This window comes from Zalophus californianus, chromosome 9, assembly GCF_009762305.2.
Source record: "Zalophus californianus isolate mZalCal1 chromosome 9, mZalCal1.pri.v2, whole genome shotgun sequence".
In the NCBI taxonomy this organism is placed as follows: Eukaryota; Metazoa; Chordata; class Mammalia; order Carnivora; family Otariidae; genus Zalophus; species Zalophus californianus.
This window is the reverse complement of record NC_045603.1, coordinates 125,823,541-125,843,188: the sequence shown is the minus strand read 5'-3', so window position 1 is coordinate 125,843,188 and position 19,648 is coordinate 125,823,541. Positions and strand designations below refer to the sequence as shown.

The 19,648-nt window shown below is 36.6% G+C and overlaps 1 protein-coding gene across 3 annotated transcripts in view; it reads right to left on the bottom strand.

The window, feature by feature from the left end:
• Positions 1–19,648, bottom strand: part of MINDY3 (MINDY lysine 48 deubiquitinase 3) — an 86,783-nt gene that overhangs the window by 42,215 nt on the left and 24,920 nt on the right. For all 3 annotated transcript variants that reach the window (XM_027592983.2, XM_027592984.2, XM_027592982.2), the window contains exons 7-9: positions 19,365–19,438; positions 18,432–18,511; positions 4,190–4,260 (exon numbers count right to left, since the gene is read on the bottom strand). In XM_027592983.2, coding sequence (XP_027448784.1) covers positions 4,190–4,260; positions 18,432–18,511; positions 19,365–19,438 — 225 coding nt within the window. The remainder of the gene's footprint in view (positions 1–4,189; positions 4,261–18,431; positions 18,512–19,364; positions 19,439–19,648) is intronic.

Here is a 19,648-nt window from a genome sequence, read left to right as displayed (position 1 = left end):
TGTGACTGAGAAAGTTTAAAATCAACAACAACAACAAAAAACAGACTTGGGAAATCGCATCATGTTCACATCAATCAATTCTATACTTTTATGAGGACAGAGACTACAACTTAAAAACAACCTTACCAATCTAATTTGGTGTATTTTCTTTTCTCACACAGACTCCCTGGAACAGGGAAATGCCAAGTGGCTACCTGCAGCAATCAGGGCAATTCTTCCCTCATTAGTCAACAGCCCTGACAGGATGCCCTGCTTTCAACCACCACGATGGCCCTTTGGAATTTATCTAATCATTAGGAAGTGGGAAATAGGTACTCTCTTATATTCATGGACAGGAGCACCAGTATCTTTGTCCTATGATGGGAAGGATGAGCGGGATGTGATGGCAATGGTGAACCAGGAGAGCAGGAAGGATGATGGTTTGGGGAAAACAGAGAGTAAGAGCAAAGGACAAAGACAAAGGAAAAGCTCTGATCATAGGTTCAGAGTAGAAGGGATTTCAGAGGTGCTCAGCATAAGTCCTTCAAATATACAGGATCAGTGCCTTGTCTGAATTCAAACAGGTAACTAGTACAGAGCGGGAATTAAAACTCAGGTTTTCTGACTCCTCATGTGGTAGCAGCCTCTTGTGGTGAAAAGTTTAGTAGTTATTTAATTTCTCTTTTAGAAAATTGTGCGTTTGTGTGTTATTTAATTAAGGTAAAAGCAAAATATGAGGATAATATATGGTAGGATCAAAAGGTAAATGAATGAACTCATTAAGTGTCTTATGCTAATATAAGTTAGAATGCATAAATAGTGCAGCCACTTTGGAAAAACAGTCTGACAGCTCCTCAGCAAGTTAAGCATATAATTACTATATGACAAACAATTTCACTCCTGGGTATACATCCAAGAGAAATGAAAACATGTTCACAAAAAATTTATATACATGGATGTTCCCAGCAGTATTATTTATTACTATAAAGTAATAATAAATTTAATTAAAATAAAAATAAAAAAATAAAAATTTCTGCACAAAGCAGAAACAACCCAAATGTCCATCAGCTGATGAACAGATAAACAAAACTGATATATAATACAACAGAGTATTTGGTCATAAACAGAACAAAGTACTAAAACATGTTCAAACAAGAATGAACACTGAAAACGTTAAGTGAAAAGAAGCCAGACACTAAAGGATACAGATTGTATGATTCCATTTAGATGAAATGTCCAGAATAGGCAAAACCACAGAGAAATAAAGCTGCCAGAGGCTGGGGAGAAGTGGGGAAGTGACTGCTAATGGGTTTAGAGGATCTTGTGAGAGTTAAGAAAAACATTCTTAATAAGTGGTGATGGTTGCACAACCTTGTGAAAAACCACTGAACTGCACACTTTAAAATGGTGAGTTTTATAATATGCGAGTTATCTATTAAAAAAAGGGCACAGAAGGGCGCCTGGGTGGCTCAGGTGGTTAAGCATCTGCCTTCAGCTCGGGTCATGATCCCAGCATCCTGGGATCAAGCCCCGTGTTGGGCTCCCTGCTCAGTGGGGAGTCTGCTTCTGCCTCTACCTTTGCCCCTTCTCCCCCGCTCACCCTAGCACTCTCTTCTCTCTCTCCCTGAAATAAAATCTTAAAAAAGTTGGGGGGGGGGGCAGTCAAAAGCACTCAGTCACCTTCTTCATTCATTTTATGTGTGTAGACTTGCATTTGTGTTAATGAACACATATGGTCAAAATGATATGAAAATGTTAATTTCTAAAGAGCAACTTGCTATAATATTAAAAAACGGGGAAATGTTCAGATTCATAAAACTAATACACAGTGATTTCCTTAATGTTATTCTCTAAATGTTCAGTGAAAAGTAAATGTATACAGGTTTTCAGAGGGACATCTACAGTTACATACAGACGAACACACCAGTGTAACATAGTTTCTCCAAAAAAGCTGTATCACACCACCCCAACCACTTCCCTTCCAGGTCTCCCACACTCCAGGCCACTATGTATGGCCCTAAGCGCCCTGGAGCCAGGTGTCAGACAAGGAGATTCACCCCTGAACCTTAGAACTCACTGAAATTATCTAATCCACAGGGAGCCCATGAAACCTACCTAACTCCATCCCAACACCCATACCAAAGCCGCCCCCTATGGTCACGCCTCACCGTTGCCCTGTCCGCAGGTATAATCCCCTCGGTGGCCCTGTCTGGTAGCCCTCCCTTGTTTGGAAGTGAAAGTAACGGAGAGTTCTGCCTTTCATCTATCTGAGTACCACTGTGTTGTGTCTGGCCATTAAAAGAATCTTTAATTCTTATAAACTACCAGTTACTGCTAGAACACTAGAGCAATATGGAATAGGAGAATACACAGCCACTACTGTTTTCCCACTAAGATCTAAGAGGGAAAACAGGCATTCCCCTGTTCTACCTAACAGCTAAAGAAAAGCAAAAACATGATTTAGAATAGCTTACAATTCTGGTGAAATTGGCCATTCATTCATTCAACAAATGTTTACTGAACACTGTATATGTACCCAGACAGACAATGTCACTGGCTTCAGAGAGTCTATAATCCACTGGGGATGACAATTAAAAAGCAAATTCAAGATTAAAAAAATAAGTAAAGAGAAAAGATCATTGTAGAGTGATTATTCTTAAGACATTGTGAAAAAGAGTCACTGAAGGAATGGCTGAGGAAAAGGTCTCTGAGGCACCACTTTAAGTAGGACCTGAAAGGGAGAGGAGCCGTCCATTTACAAGCTGGAGTATTCCAGGCAGAAATGACAGCAAGTATGAATGAAATCTTATCAGGCAGGAAAGGGCTTGGGTGCGTCTGAGAATCTGGCAGGAACCCAGCAGAGCCAGAGCACAGCAGTGGAGAGGGCAAAGCAACTGAAGAGGGACAGACAGGGTCTAGATCAGGGCGTTACAGGCCAGACGGTGAAGATGTCACAGTGCATCATCTCCACACCCGATCCTCCTGCAAAACACACACACGCTTTATAAAAAACAGCTTTATTACAATATCTTTGACATATGAACACTGTATATATTATTAAAAGTGTGCAACTTAATGTTTTTGTATATGTATACACTGTGAAAAGATCACCACAATCAAGTTAATTAACACAGTCATCACTTCTACGTAGTCATCATTTGTACGTGTGCGCACGTGCACCCAGGCATGCACACACTTTCAGGATCGATGAATGTTTGTGTGTGTTTCTTGGGAGAACGGGATGCAGCCTGATGCTCTGGTTGCCACGCTACTTCAGAATAGCTTTAGCTTGTAAATTAAAGTCACCGAAAATAAAAGAGTTACTACTGTGATACAATACGATCCCTACTAATGGATAAGGGCAGGATGAAACCTATTTGATTATCATACCCATATCACTCCAAGTGTTGTCAGGAAAGAGGAACACTTCCAGTTAAAAGACAGACAGACAGAAAGAAAGAGGGCAAGACACTGTTATTTTACTAAATCACCATATCCCCAGAACCACTGCTAGGGACCCACCATTCTAAAATGGAAAAGAAAATTAGATCTACTTCTTCCTTCCTCCAAAATCAGGCCATCTCATTAAGTGTAAATCATTAATGATTTGAACCCCGTTTAAAACTATTTGGAACATCCAATAGTTATTTCAGTTGATGCAGGAAAACAATGAAATATTTAACAATAAATGAGAAGTTCATGGCAGTTCCTAACCTTAGCCCATGTGCTAAAGAATTTAATGCTGTGAAATGCTTGGAATTTGTTTTAAGTGTGAAATCATTTTTCAGATGGAAAAGACAAAAGTTAAAACTTCAGGCATCTAGCAAATTTTTTTTCTTTGCCTGATAAGTATTACCAGTTGTTTCCGTGAAGTATACTGTTATGAGGAAGAAACAATACATCCTTTTCCCCTGGTTCACCAAAAAATAATTTATTTTCAATAATGGTGTGTCTATTTTTATAAACTGTTTTTTACTGGGCTCTGCCCTCTACCCTCAAAAAGGAATAAACCTCACAAATAGGAAACTTGGCATAATCAGCCAACTTAATTCTACCCTTAATATGCCTGTCAGTTTAGGAAAGGAGATCAGGAAAGAACTGAGAAGTACATAGTAAAAGCAGTAAGCTACGTCATCATAGGAGAAAAAATTGTCCACAACAGTGGAGGTGTGAATAAAAACATTGAAAAATACCGTAAAAATCAACTTACCTTACAGTATCTTAAAGCTTCCATTAATGTTAAGAATCCTACAGCTGCTTGTTCATGTATACCAAGAAGTTCTACAAAAAAAAAGTTTGTACTTCATTAACATACATAAATCTGAAAACTACTTAACGTAAATATAGATGTATACATATATACATTTTACCCCAGAATTTTTACTTTTCCCCAAAAGTACACTTTAAAACCTAGCACATATTTATTGTTAAGCATTCCCACCAAATTATCAGTATATTACTACTTATTATAAAATACCATTAGATCATGTTTGTGGTGGGTGATGTGATGCTTCAGATGTACATTAAATGTATTTATATTTATAAAACCTTATATTCAACTTTTTTTTTTTTTTTAAAAGATTTTATTTATTTATTTGAGAGACAGAGAATGAGAGATAGAGAGCATGAGAGGGAAGAGGGTCAGAGGGAGAAGCAGACTCCCTGCTGAGCAGGGAGCCCGATGCGGGACTCGATCCCGGGACTCCAGGATCATGACCTGAGCCGAAGGCAGTCGCCCAACCAACTGAGCCACCCAGGCGCCCTATTCAACTTTAACTTTTAAAATGAAGACACTGTCCCCTCTGAAACCCAAGGAATGCTGACAAAATAAAGAAGAGATACTTAATAATATCCAGGCAAAACAGCCAACTTGAATTGACTCTGACTTAAACAAATGAATATGCTAATCTTTATTTGTAAAATTTATCACTGTATAGCAGTGAACCTACTTGCACAATACTTAAAACACGGGTATTTGATACCATCCATTTCTCCTATAAACAAACACAGTGTGCTTAAGATTCGGGAAATAAAGACAAACGGAACAAGGTGTCTGCCTTACAAAGACTAAGTTTATCAAGACAGACAAGAAAAAAATGCGTCTTTTTTCTGTTTACATATACATATACACTGTGTGTGTATATATATATATATTTTAAAGATTTAATTATTTATTTGAGAGAGAGCAAGAGTGAGCAGGCCTGTGAGGGGGTGGGGGTAGGGGCAGAGGGAGAGGGAGAGGATCTCAAGCAGGCTGCATGCTGATCACAGAGTCCGATGCGGGGTGGGGCGGGGGTACCTGGGCTGATTCCATGACCCTGAGATCACAACCTGAGCTGAAACCAAGAGACCGACCCTTAACCAATGGAGCCACCCAGGTGCCCCATATACACTCTATCTTGTGATAAAAGAACATTTGCTTACTATATTAGGGAAGGTGTATGTTGGAATTTGTTTTTTTTAAGTGTGAAATCATTTTTCAGATGGAAAAGACAAAAGTTAAAACTTTTGTGAGGGGCGCCTGGGTGGCTCAGTAGGCTGAGCGTCCAACTCTTAATTTCGGCTCAGGTCATGATCTCATGGGTTGCGGGACTGAGCCCCACATAAGGCTCTGCGCTCACGGGGGAGTCTGAGGATTCTCTCTCCCCCCGTCCCCTCCAGCTCTCTCTCAAATGAATAAGTAAATCTATTTTTAATAACGATTTTATTTACTTGAGAGAGAGCAAGGGGGGGGATCACAGAGGGAGACAGAGAAGCAGGCTCCCCACGGAGCAGAGAGCCTGACCCTAGGACCCTGGGATCATGCCCTGAGCCGAAGGCAGATGCATAACCCACTGAGCTACCCGGGCATCCCTAAATAAATCTTCAAAAAAGAAAAAAACAAATGGGACAACATTTGAGTTGAATCTTTAAGCATATGTAGGAATTTTGCAGGTCACGAAGAAGAGAGTATGAAGAAAATTCAAGGCGGAGGAAACAACAAAGTATGAAAAGTTATGTATTTAATGTTTGAATATGTCAAACCTTTCTTTGAAGGTTTCTAGCCTGGGGAACCTGATAAATGGTGATTAACTAAAAGGAAGTTAAGTAAAGGAAATTAAGAAGTCCTGAAGTGGTATGGAGAGAGAACATGACTTTGGTTTTAGACAAGCTGGGATGGAGAAAACTTCAGGACTTCTGCTAGAGATGGATTCACAACTGGAAGTAAGGCTCAGGAACACAGAAGAGAGGTCAGGGTTGGATACAGAGCTTTGGGAATCAGCATAAAGATGAGAATTGAGGTCAGGCATGTGGATAATAAAGAACAGACAAAGCTCAGAAAATGAAGAACAGACTATTCCACAACAGAGATGTAATTATAATGATAATCAAATCTTTTACAGACTATAGCTTTCAGCTAACATACATTAAATGCAACTATAATAGTAATTTGGGTCCATATATATTTCTAAAAAGCATTTTTTTTCTGGTTAAAAATTATGCCCACTGTAAATACAATGTATTTATAACTTTGTTTCCTTTTTACCATCTGGTCATGTTTTGTCCATTTTTCTATTAAGATATTTTATTTTTCTAATTAATGTAATATCATCAACTCTTAGTCATACTATGTATCCTTATACAACAGTATAAGCTAAGAACTGGTTGTTGAACCTTCTGGATTTGCAAGTCCAAAATTAACAGAACGTGTATGTAATTATATATATAGTTTGTATTTTTTCACTAGCTTCTTACAGGTACTTGGGAGGTATAACAATAGTTCTCAAATTGTGTTTTAGGATTCTTAGGGGTCCACAAGACCCTTTTAGAGACTACATGAAATCAAAATGATTTCCATTAGAAAAACATTAATTGCTTTTTTCTCTAAAGCTTTCAAGAGTGTAAAGTGAAGTTTTCCAGAGGCCAAATGATGTTTGTTCTACCTCAAAAGATTGAATCTATAAACAGATATGTCCACTAATAACCTTAACCTAGACATTGAAGGGGTTTACAAACAATGTCACTCTTCTTACTAATTTTCTTCTCATTTTAGAAAAGTTACTTATTATAAATATTTATATTAACAAGTAATGGGTGTATTATTGTTATTTTAAAATAAGTTAATACATCTTTTTAAATTTCTCAGTCTTAATTTTTAAGAAGAAAAATACTGAACATTATTTGGTTATAACTCATATAAGCAAAAGCTCTTTGGGATTTTGAATCATTTATTTTTTAAATTTTTTTAGAGAGAGACATGCCTGGAGGGGAAGGGCAGAAGGAGAGAGAGAATCTTAAGGAGGCTCCATGCCCAGTGTGGAGCCTGATGGGGCTTGATCTCATGACCTAAGCCAAAATCAAGAGTCAGATGCTTAACTGACTGAGCCATCCAGGTGACCCAAGATCTTCCACCATCATTTTTAAAAATGTCAAGAGCAAAAAAAAAAATTAAAGAAAAACAAACCCACAAAAAAAACCCCCACAAAAAGCCAAAACCCAAAACAAAACAAAGTGTCAAGAGCATGAAACCAAACAACATGTTAATCATTGGTTTATAGCATTCAAAGGAAAAAAAGGGAGTGCGGGTGAACAACCCTAATAGGTAAAAATGGTACTCCATTACCTAATTTTTCCTTCCTCTTCCTTCTGAGGTTTAAGCACTAAATGTTTTCCAGTTCAAAGAATACGTATGTTGAGAAACATTTCCACACTTTAATTTCTAAAATCAGATACCACCACCTAGTGTTATGATTAGATACTACAACATCTATTTCCTCGGAATTTGAAACAAATACCTGAAACGGTATATTTATAATAATATCATGCTACCAACTCTAGCAAACTAGCTGTTCATAATTCTTGGGTAATGAATTATTCAGATTAGGTCAGTAAGCACATATTTAGGCATGTAGTTTAAATGGTAATATTTAAAAATTATTTCTTTAAACAAAATATATATTTAAAATTTTTATCTTTAGTAGCTAATGTGCGTCTTAAGAGTATTTATTAGTTTATGAAGTTGTAAATGTAGTGAGGATATACCAATCTCACATATCACAATTTACAGAATTTACTTATGTAAGACTTGTAAATTGACTTCAAGACGTATTAAGATATTTGCAGAAAACCCTAATAATTGTGTCATTATATTTTAGAATTTTCTAACTTTGTTTTCTTAGCCTTGCATTTAAGATTAATCACGTTGAGTCCCTATCAACCCTATCTGCTTCAGTCAGTGAGACTGTTAGACACATGCAAAGTTTTACATTCCTAAGTTTGCCTCTCTTTCTTCTTCTCTTCCACTTCAACTGTCACTTCTCACTGCTGTCAGTGCATCTACGGAAGGCCCACTTGGGCCTTTTAAATTTGATGCTGACTTGGAAACCAGATAACTGCATTGCATTTATTTAAGAAACATACCCTGAGTGCCAAGTATTGAAAAAACAAAAAAAGAAAAAAAAAACAACAGAAACAACAAAAAAAAAACAGTGCTGCGTAGTGCAGGAATACAAAGCTACCATGGGGACTACAAAGATGAAGACAAGATCCTTTCTGCAAACCATATATCTGATAAGGGGTTAACAACCAAAATATATAAGGAACTCTTAAAACTCAGCTGCAAAAACCCAAATAATCCAATTAAAAATTGGGCAAAGAACATGAAGAGACATTTCTCCAAAGAATACATATAAATGGCCAACAATACATGAAAAGATGCTCAACATCACTAATCATAAGAGTTGCAAATTAAAACCCAACAGAGGTATCACCTCACACCTGTTAGAATGGCCATTATCGAAAAGAAAGTCAAAACAAATCATAAGTTGTTGGTGAGGATCTGTAGAAATTGGAACCCTTGTACACTGTTGGTGGGAATGTAAAATGGTATAGCCAACTATGGAAATTAGTATGGAGGTTCCTCAAAAAGTTAAAAATACATCTACTGTGACAGAGCCATTCCACTTCTGGGTATTCAATCCAAAAGAATTGAAATCAGAATCTCAAAGAGATATCTGCACTCTCATGTTCAGTGCAGCAGTATTTACAGCAGCTAAGATGTTGAAACAACCTAAAAGTCCAGCAACGGATGGATGGATAAGGAAATTGTGGTACATACAGATGATGGAATATTACTCAGGCTTAAAAAAGAAGGACATCCTATCATACGTGGCAACAGAGAATGAACTTTCAGGATACAATGCTAAGTGAAATATACAAGTCAGAAAAGGAGAAATACTGCACGATTCCACTTAGATGAGGTATTTGAAATAGTCAAATTCAAAGAAGTGGAGCAGAATGATGGCTGCCAGGAGATGGAAGGAGGAGGAAATGGGGAGTTGCTATCCAACAGATAAAGTTGCAGTTATGTAAGGTAAGTTCTAGATACGCACTGTACAACTTTGTGCTTATAGTTGATTCTGTATCTTAACTTTAAAAAAAAATCATTATGAGGGTAGATCTCAGGCTAAATGTTCTTACTACGTTTAAAAAAACTCCCCCCCAACAGTAGGTATCAAAGTAGAACGTGTTAAGTGCCATGAAAACAAAATGCGCAGAGGTCAGGATAGATCGCTCTCGGCCGTGAGAATCAGGAAGCTACCCCTGGAGGGGTGGCATGTGAAGTAGGCAGTGAAGGACTGCAGAGGCACAGGCGGGGAGGGATATAGGTCTTTGGCAAAAGGTGTAGCACAAACAAAGAAATAAAAGCAAGTGGCATAAGTTTTTTCAAGCATAGGTTTCTGATGGTTGAAAAATAAGCTAGAATGAAATTATACAGGGTCCTTGAGTAAGTAAGGTAAAAAATCTGTAGTTAGAAAAATTTAAAAAGAATGGACTTATTTGCAAGAATGTTAGAACAGCTAAACTAAAAAGCAGTAAGATACTAAGAAAGATTTGGCTATCTCACTGATAGATAAATTGCATAAATACACACAATCTGATCTATGAACCTATGAATCTGTTTTTGAAAGTGAAAAGCTTTTCAAACCCATTTACTGGCTGTTATATTCCTAAGAAGTCAGGTTGCTACAGTGTTGACATATAGCTAGGGTTGCCCAATTTAGCAAATAAAAACACAAGATGTCCAGTTAAATTTAAACTTCTGATTAAAAAAACAAGTAATTTTTTTAGTAAAACTATATTCCAAACGTTGAATGGCACATACTTTTACTAAAAATGATTTATCTGCAAATAAATTTAACTTGGAGTCTGTATTATATCTGGCAACTTAGCTCCAGCTAATTTTTATAGTAATAAAATACAGAGAAAATAAGCACTTCTGCCCCTTTCTCAAATTTTGATAAACCAAACACCTCAAATTTGTATACCAACTAGCCACTAAATTGCAATTCATATTACTTAAAAATACTAAAATTTCAAAATGATCTTAATTTTCAGTTTAGATTCTCTTAGTATCCTAAGTTCATCAACGTTCAATGAGCTATTTAATTGTAGCCTGGATGGACTGTGATAACGATTTCTATTAAAAAGGAAAAAGCAAGCAAGCTCTGGGTTTCTGATTGATAAGAGCTGACTCTCTCAATCTCATAAAATGAAGAAAACATTCAAATAATCAAATAAACATAAACAATAAATGTACAATACATACAATAACACAGTGCACAAATACAACAGAATGCCTTGAAGGTAGGAAAGAGACCATTGAAAAACTGATCTACAGGCAAACAAAGCAAAGAAAATCTCCGTTCAAAAGACATGCATTAGTACAAAATAAAGACAGATGGCAGGTAGACCGGGGCCAAACCACAAAAGGCTTTGAGAGCCTTCGTAAAGAGTCGAAGTGCATGGGGAAGCCAGTCACTGAATGGTTTTAAGTGAGAAACTGTCATGATCTGACTTAGGTTTTAAAATATCCCACTAGCCACTATGAAAGACTAGAGGGTGGGCAAAAATGAAATTAAGTGACGAGTTCTACTGCAAGTTTATGTGTACTCTATCGCAGAAGCAAAAGATAGTTTTAACAGTTGAGGTAGAATAAAGTACATGGATTCAGGAACTATAGAACCTATATGATCAACACTATGTACTTTCATTAAAAGGTACAAAAAAAGCCCAATCTAAATGGGAAGACTTACTACTGTAAAGATGGCACTTCTTTCAAATAATCTACAAATTTAACATAACTCATTCAAATTCTCACAAATTTCTTAAAACTGCAACTTAAAAAGCTGAAAGAAGTTCAATTGGACTAGATAATGTAAAAATGGCTATAATAATTGTACATTATTATATTATTATTATAATAATAGTAGGAAACGTGCTGACAAATATCAAAGAACATAAAACTAGGCAATAAGGTAGTTTTGGCAAAGAACTCACAAATAGATTAGTGGAATAGAAGAGAAACAAAGAATGTTTCATACATATGGGAAAATCTGTTATTTGATCAAGTGGGTGTGTCAGGTGGAGAAATGACAAGTTAGGATATTAGGCAATTCTTTGGGAAAAAGTAAAAAAGTAGGTCTCTATCTCATACTACTCACAAATAAATAATCCAAATGGATTAAAGAATTAAACATTAAAAAAAGGCCTACAAAATCATTTGAAGAGAATACTAGGAACTATTAGTTTAATATTGTGGTGGGAGAAATACAAAACTGATTCAAGAAAAAAAAACAGAAGCCGTAACAGAAAAGATGAAATGATTTATCTTTATAAAAATGAAAACCTTGGGTAGAATAAAAGATACCATTAACAAAGTTAAGGGACAGAAAAGGCTGAGGGAAAACATTTGCAACACATTTTTAAAACAAAAAGAAAGAATTTATAAAGAGTTCCTAGCAATTGCGAGTAAGACAATAATCTTTCCCTTCAAAATGCAAAAAGCTAGAAAGAAGCAATTCCCAGAAGAGGAAATACTAAAAGCTGACAAACACACAAAAAAGATGATCAAGCACAGGCTCAGGAGGAAACAGAAATGTGAATTATCAGTAAAATGACATAATAAAGATGGACGGTTCTGAGTGTTGGCCAGGATCCAGAAAAACAGGAAGCCCCCTACATCATTAAAAGCCAAGTTGATACATTAGCAGTTGGTAAAGCAGACTTTAGAAGGTAATCTGGCTTTATCTATCAGTTTTACGAATGTTCTTCAAAGATTAAATATATGAGTTATCATATGACTCAGGATTTTCATTCATAGATACCAAAGAAAAATTAAACCATATATCCTCACAAAAACTTACATAAATATTCCTAACCACATTATTCAGGACGGCCAAGTGGAAACAAGCTGAATGCCCATCAATTGACTAATGAATACATAAAATATGGTCTCTCTACACAATGGAATATTATTCACCAATAAAAAGGAGTATAGTGCTGGTATATGCTAAAACATGGATGAACCTTGAAAACATTCCAAGTAAAAGAAGTCAGTCACAGAAGACCAGATGTTACATGATTCTATTTATAGAACTATTTATAAGAAATCCCCAGTTGTGGCAAATCTATGGAGACAGAAAACATTAATTGTTGCTAGGAGCTGACGGGCAGGTGATTATGAGGAGTGACTGCAAATGGGCACAAAAAAATGTTCTAATATTGATCTGGTGATGATTACATAACTCTAAGAATTAAAAACCACGGAACTGAAATAAATACATACATACATACCATGGAATTGTACATTTTAAATAGTATCACATGTGTGGTATGTGAATTCTATCTTGATAAAGCTATTAGTAACAAAAATTAACAGATGCCTAAATTTTTATCACACATTCTACTTTTAGAAATCTATCCTATAGGAATACTTGAATATGTAAAAATTTATACACAAAAATGTTCTCTGCAGTTTTTGTTTATACAGTCAAAAATGGTAACAATATACATGTTCACCATAAGCAAACTAAAGGCAGAAGACAAACTAGGAAAAATATGTTTATTGTATGTTATATATATATATATACATATATATATAAATATATGACAGATCATATATTGCCTTTATAGTTAAAGGCAAGAAAAATGCCCTATTTCCTTCTTGGACTTTCCTAGATACATATATAATATTCATTTTCTCTCCAACTGCCAGATAGATGCTTACTGCCAGGAAAAAGCCTAACTATAAGCTTTACCAGTTGGATCCAGTCTACATCACTCTATGTAAACTCATCTCTACCTCTTACTGCTGACTGCACTTTTAAAAATCTCTCCCATGATCCATTTTTTTATCCCTTCTTAAAGCAGTGGACTCAAACTCTTTCCTTTTATGCCTCCAACTTTACCTCTGTCCATTCATTCTCAGAAGACTTCAAAATCTCAAAAATTCTCCCTATTTAAATCTTTCACACTTCAAATGTCTTTTTCTTTTCTCAGCACATTCTTTCTTCCTATTTTAGAAGAACTGTGCATCTTTCCAAGGTTACTGTTACTCCTGACCCCATTGACTTTGATTAAAGGTGGCTCCCTTCCCTTGGCCAACAAACAATTTTTTATTTTTATTTTTTATTATGTTATGTTAATCACCATACATTACATCCTTAGTTTTTGATGTAGTGTTCCATGATTCATTATTTGCGTATAACACCCAGTGCTCCGTGCAGAACGTGCCCTCTTTAATACCCATCACCAGGCTAACCCATCTCCCACCCCCCTTCCCCTTTAGAACCCTCAGTTTGTTTTTCAGAGTCCATCATCTCTCATGGTCCGTCTCCCCCTCCGATTTCCCCCCCTTCATTCTTCCTCTCCTGCTATCTTTTTTTTTAACATATAATTATTTGTTTCAGAGGTACAGATCTGTGATTCAACAATCTTGCACAATTCACAGAGCTCACCATAGCACATAGCCTCCCCAAAGTCTATCACCCAGCCACCCCATCCCTCCCACCCCACCCCCACTCCAACAACCCTCAGTTTGTTTCCTGAGATTAAGAATTCCTCCTATCAGTGAGGTCATATGATACATGTCTTTCTCTGATTGACTTATTTTGCTCAGCATAACACTCCAGTTCCATCCACGTCGTTGCAAATGGCAAGATTTCATTCCTTTTGATGGCTGCATAATATTCCATTGTGTATATATACCACATCTTCTTTATCCATTCATCTGTCGATGGACATCTTGGCTCTTTCCACAGTTTGGCTATTGTGGACATTGCTGCTATAAACATCGGGCCAACAAACAATTTAAGTGATTTCTATCCCTTAAAACAAAAACTACGGGGCGCCTGGGTGGCTCAGTCATTGGGCGTCTGCCTTCAGCTCAGGTCATGATCTTGGAGTCCTGGGATCGAGCCCCGCATCGGGCTCCCTGCTCAGCGGGAAGCCTGCTTTTCCCTCTCCCACTCCCCCGGCTTGTGTTCCCTCTCTCACTGTGTCTGTCTCTGTCAAATAAATAAAATCTTAAAAAAATCAAAAACAAAAACTACACACACCATCTCTTCACCTGGGCAATCAATTCCCCTTTCCCTCTTTCACCAGTAAAATTTCCTTGCTTACATGGCTGAAATATTTACTCCCTATGATCTGGTTTCTACCTCAATTGTTCTTGTGACGCAAAGACCCTGCAAATTGCTAAATTATTTTAGTCCTCATTCTCCTTAAATGAGAAATACAGCATGGCTCATTCACTGACTCTGTTTCATGGACAAAAATCTTTGGATTAAATTCTCAAAATCAGTATCTCTCCATAAATGAGGCAACTAACTACCTCTCACGGTATGAAATTTAGTAAGATAAACGTTTTCCACATCATCCTATATATTTATTATTGCACTCGATTCTGTGAAATGTAGTATAAGAGGCAGCCTATCGTAATGATTAAGTATGCTTGTTACATGGAATCAGACTATGGTTGTTCAAACCTCAGCTCTATTTATTAAGCTGTGTGAAATGAAGCAAGATATTTAAACACTCTGTGCCTTAGTTTCCTCTACTCTATGATCTTCACAGAGTAGTTCTAAGAATGAAGTGAGTAAATGGGGGGAAAATACAGTAATTAGACACTAAGAGCAGTGCTTAGCACTGTTAAATAAATGTTCACCACTGCTGTACAATGAGTACTCCTGACCATCATCATTAGCTGTACCTGCTCTTCAAAGAAAATGAAATACTTGAGGACAAAGACGGTTTCTTCCGCCACCAAAACAGCCACAGCAACTTCAAGTCCGTTTGCCATGTTTCTTCACGTGTTCATTTATTCAATAAGCTTTATCGGAAAACCTACTAGTTATTTGTACTTTCCTCTCATGCATCTCATCAGCTGAATTCTGTAACTTCTACCTTCCTGTAGTCTCTCCGACAGAGACAGAATGGTACAGTGGGAGAACGTGCTATGGTGGAATGAGCACAGGCTTTGGGTGTGGTCCAAAGCAGTTTATGCCTCTGCTGTTTGACGCGGGGCAAATTACTCAATCATCTTGAGGCTCGCCTTTTTATCTATCAAAGTTAAGACACATATCTAAAAACATACTGGTTACACAAAGTACATAAATACTAGTTGCTGTCTTTTTTCTTCTATTCCAAATGCCTTCAGTGACTATCTTCCTAAAGCTTGCCAACTAAAATGTAAACTTCTTAGTATTCAAGATCCTCTGAGTTCTTACTCAGCCCCACGTTTATGATCCTTCCTCTTACTAGTCTCCTTCACAGATCCAGTGCTTTCATCTGCGGGTCCTCAAACCTGCCTGCACATCAGAATCATCTTGGGATAATTTTAAAATTATTATGCCCAGGCTCTACCACTTAGGGATTCTAATTTATTTACTCTCGGCTGAGGCCAGAGCATGGACCTATTTTTAAGCTCCCCAGTGGTCAGATGTAGTCAGGATTAAGAACCAGGGTGCTAGTCTGATCTGTTTCCAGCTCCTAAACACAACCTGCTATTTTTCTCAAAATGCCCTCTCGCTCATTCCATCTTGCCCCATTAAAATGTTAACTCCTACTTAAAGTATTTCTGTTTACCCCAACATAATCATAGTAGAAGTTTTCTCCTTCGTCTGTAATACTTTGTTTCAACATGCTTCATTTCACATTGCATTATAGTTATTTGTGTGCACGTTCTTAATTCCCCAAACTATGTGTGTGCTTCTGAGGGAAAGTTAAGTTCTCCCCATGGGCCAGTTGAGGCATTTTAGAAATATGATCTTAATCTTCATAACATCCCTTTGAGGAAGGCATTAAACCTCCAGATTTTATAACTAAGTAAATTGAAGCTAGGAGAAGTGGCTTGCCTAAGGATTTTACGACTAGTAACTCTTTAATTATACTTTTTCTTTGTATATTACATGTATCACAACCTCCTCCCATGTTGTTAGATCAGAAAAACATCCAATAAATGCCGAATAATGTACAGATTTTTAAGTCTGGTGACTGAAAACAAATTCAACTTCAACATTCCTAACAATTAAGGGAAAATGAAAGAAATATGCCCTGCCTATTTTCTTTTCCAAGATAAGTACTTTAAAGTCATTGCTTAGGGGCGCCTGGGTGGCTCAGTTGGTTAAACGACTGCCTTCAGCTCAGGTCATGATCCTGGAGTCCCGGGATCGAGTCCCACATCGGGCTTCCTGCTCAGCAGGGAGTCTGCTTCTCCCTCTGACCCTCTTCCCTCTCGTGCTTTCTATCTCTCATTCTCTCTCTCTCAAATAAATAAATAAAATCTTTAAAAAAAATAAAGTCATTGCTTAGTTTTGATAGTTAAACTATACTGAAAAAAAATTCACAGCGAGACAATAGCTTTCAAAGCTAATATTTCAAGCAACAGAAAAGAATGAATTTGTACACATCAAGAACCAAAACTTGGATAAGTGACTAATACTCTATGGGGAAAGTAACAAATTCACGGCAAGAAAAAAAGCCTACGGGAGGGTAGGTGAGGAAAAGCCTAGGGAGACAGAATAGCCTGGTTTTGACAGTAGGAGAGTCTTAGGAGAATTTGCAGAATGAAGAGAAAGGAGGACCATGGTAACTACTATCAAGAGCCAGAGCAATGCACCAAAGTCCAGGTGGAAAGACTTATGAGCTGTAGACTCAGGAGGAGTAGCCAAGACAGGGACAGGTGGGATGACATACCCCAACCTAAGTTCAACAGGAACCAGCCATTCCTTCCCTGAGCCTCTGAGCTGATCTAAGATACTTCAGGCCCCAGAAACGGTAGGGGGAAGGAAAAGGAGAGGTTGTGCAGAAGCCGTGTGGGTGAGCGCATATTACTGAAGAAAGAATGACATACCTTTAACTGGCAGGATGAAATGCCTTCACAGCTTTGAATCAGAGGAAGGTTCAAGAATAGAATGGGCTCACTTACAAAAACAGAGCAAGGAAACTTGTGTAGTTTTTTTGGCCGTTGAGTTTTTTGTCCTTTGCCAGAAATCAGCAAAACTAGGTTCTCATTCTAACCTAAACACGAGTGAATAATTTGCCTATTTTATCTAATGTACGGAGGGAAGATAGTTATTACACTTCTTAAATAAATGAAGGGCTAGATTGTGCTATGGTGCTTTTAAACCTGAAATTCTATAATTTTTACTCACCTTTCCCCCCCTTAATATTATATCCTTTCCTGTTTCTTTAATTAACTATACCTATTTCTAAAATTTGAGAAAAATTCAAATTTAAGATCAAGATTCCCTAATTTAAATGGGAGTAAAAAGCAGCAACTCAATCATAATATTTGCTTCTCCTATCTGGTGACAGTTTCATCTCATTATAGAAGAAATAAATTTCTTTGTGAACTGTAGAAACTACAGAAGCTTCCCATCCTATGCTTTACATACTCCAAAAAGAGATACATATAGTTAATATAAGTTGAATGAGTAAATACCTGAATTTAGACTGACCCGCTAATAAGCTGAAGGGAATTTTATTCGTAACTATATATCGGCTCTTAAGTGGATGAACTGGCCAATAATGTGTTTCACTTCAAGGTCCCTGGGAACGCACGAAACTACAGCAAAGAAATAACTGAGACAGAAATGGAGGTGTGGTGGAGGAGGTGGTAGTTTAAAATTCTCAGATAACATTAAATCTGCCCAGCATTTCAAAGGAAATTATACACACTTAATGTAATATAGGAAAAAACCACTAGACTCACCAAATATTTCAAATTGCATTACTTGTAATTCTCAATTTTAAGAAAATGCAATAGGGTCTGAGATTTACAGATACCACTGGATAAATATGTACTAGATTTACAGATAAAAAGAGATCTATACCTTCTAAAGAAGTTAGTTCTACAATCCCAATTTTATACTAGCGAAAACTAAAGGTGGGAGAAGTAACTTGACCAAAGTCTTACACTTGGAATTTGAATCCAAGTTTGTCTGCCTCCAAACTCCATTCCACACTCTTTAAGTGACAGTGCCTTGAAAACAGGGAAGGATTCTTCTATATTAAAGCACTTATGTTAACCTCTAAGTAGCACAGAGCCATTAAGTAGATGAGTAACACTCAACCATACTCTAAGGAAATAGTCCTCATCAAAGAGTAAACACAGCAAAAAATATACTTACTCATTCCTGAGCATTCTCTATCACCATCCCACACATTAGAAACAGCATGTCCCGTCAGTAGGAGGTTAATTAAACTTTGGCTATTAATAAAAATTTAAAAGTAATTAAAACATGAATAAACTAGTTTTCACATCAAATGATCCCTGTGGTAAAGCATAAAGTAATGACTTCTACATTATGTTGGTTAAGAAACAAAGTTAGGAAATACCTTCCATTTTTATTTGTACACTCAACTGAACAACAGCTTTCAAAATGTATCACTGAGTGTATCATCACAATGGTATCTATTGTTCTACATATTCATCTAAATTTAACAACTTTAAGATATCACGTTTAAATGGATGGAAAAAAGATTACTTAGACTAATAACTTGCTTAATATTTATAATCATCTATAAATATATATGTAATTATTATTTTTTGTTTGATGGTCAATTCAATTTTAACATCTGAGGCATAAAGATCTAAAGAGAAGGACTTATGTAACAGAGTGGGGTTAACTATCAGTTTTACTGATTTTAGTAGAACTGTAAAGAGCTTGGGGGGGGTGGTTTCAGAGAAAAATAGGGAAAAAATATTGCCCTCAAGCAGGAAAGCATTTACAAATAGGTAAGGATATACTTATTGCTAAGTCAAAATAAGTAAATTGCATTCATTAAAAAATTAAGTGGAACATAAAGCAGAATTTGTTAAAATACCACCCGCTGTCATCTTTAAAGAAAATATGTGCCACGATAAGTGCAATGCATACATAAATGTGAAGTGGAAATTATCATTTCGTACATAAAGCAAGCAATGCATAAAGCACAGACTACTCAAATCCACATGCTTTACGCTGTCAACACTGACTGAAGTATCTGACTCAGATTATCTTTAAGTCAAGTTTCTAAAAACTTAAGTCCATGTAGGGAGAGAACAGATTTCAGTTAATTACCTGCCATGTCCATATACAGGATCTATCAAAGGTTCATTTGAATCTTCAATTTCATTTTTTATGTTTTCAATGCCCTAAAGGAACCAAAAAATTCATTGACTTATTTTAAAAACTAAAAATGAAAATTACAGTAGTTTATAAACTGACCATTTTTTACTATAAATGAGTAAAACACATTTATTTAAGTAACTTTTCTCCCAAAAAATTACCCAGATTTGATGTGGGAGAACACATGAGATGATAATGGTTAAGAAGGAGCTCCTCCAAGAATATTTTTTCTTTCC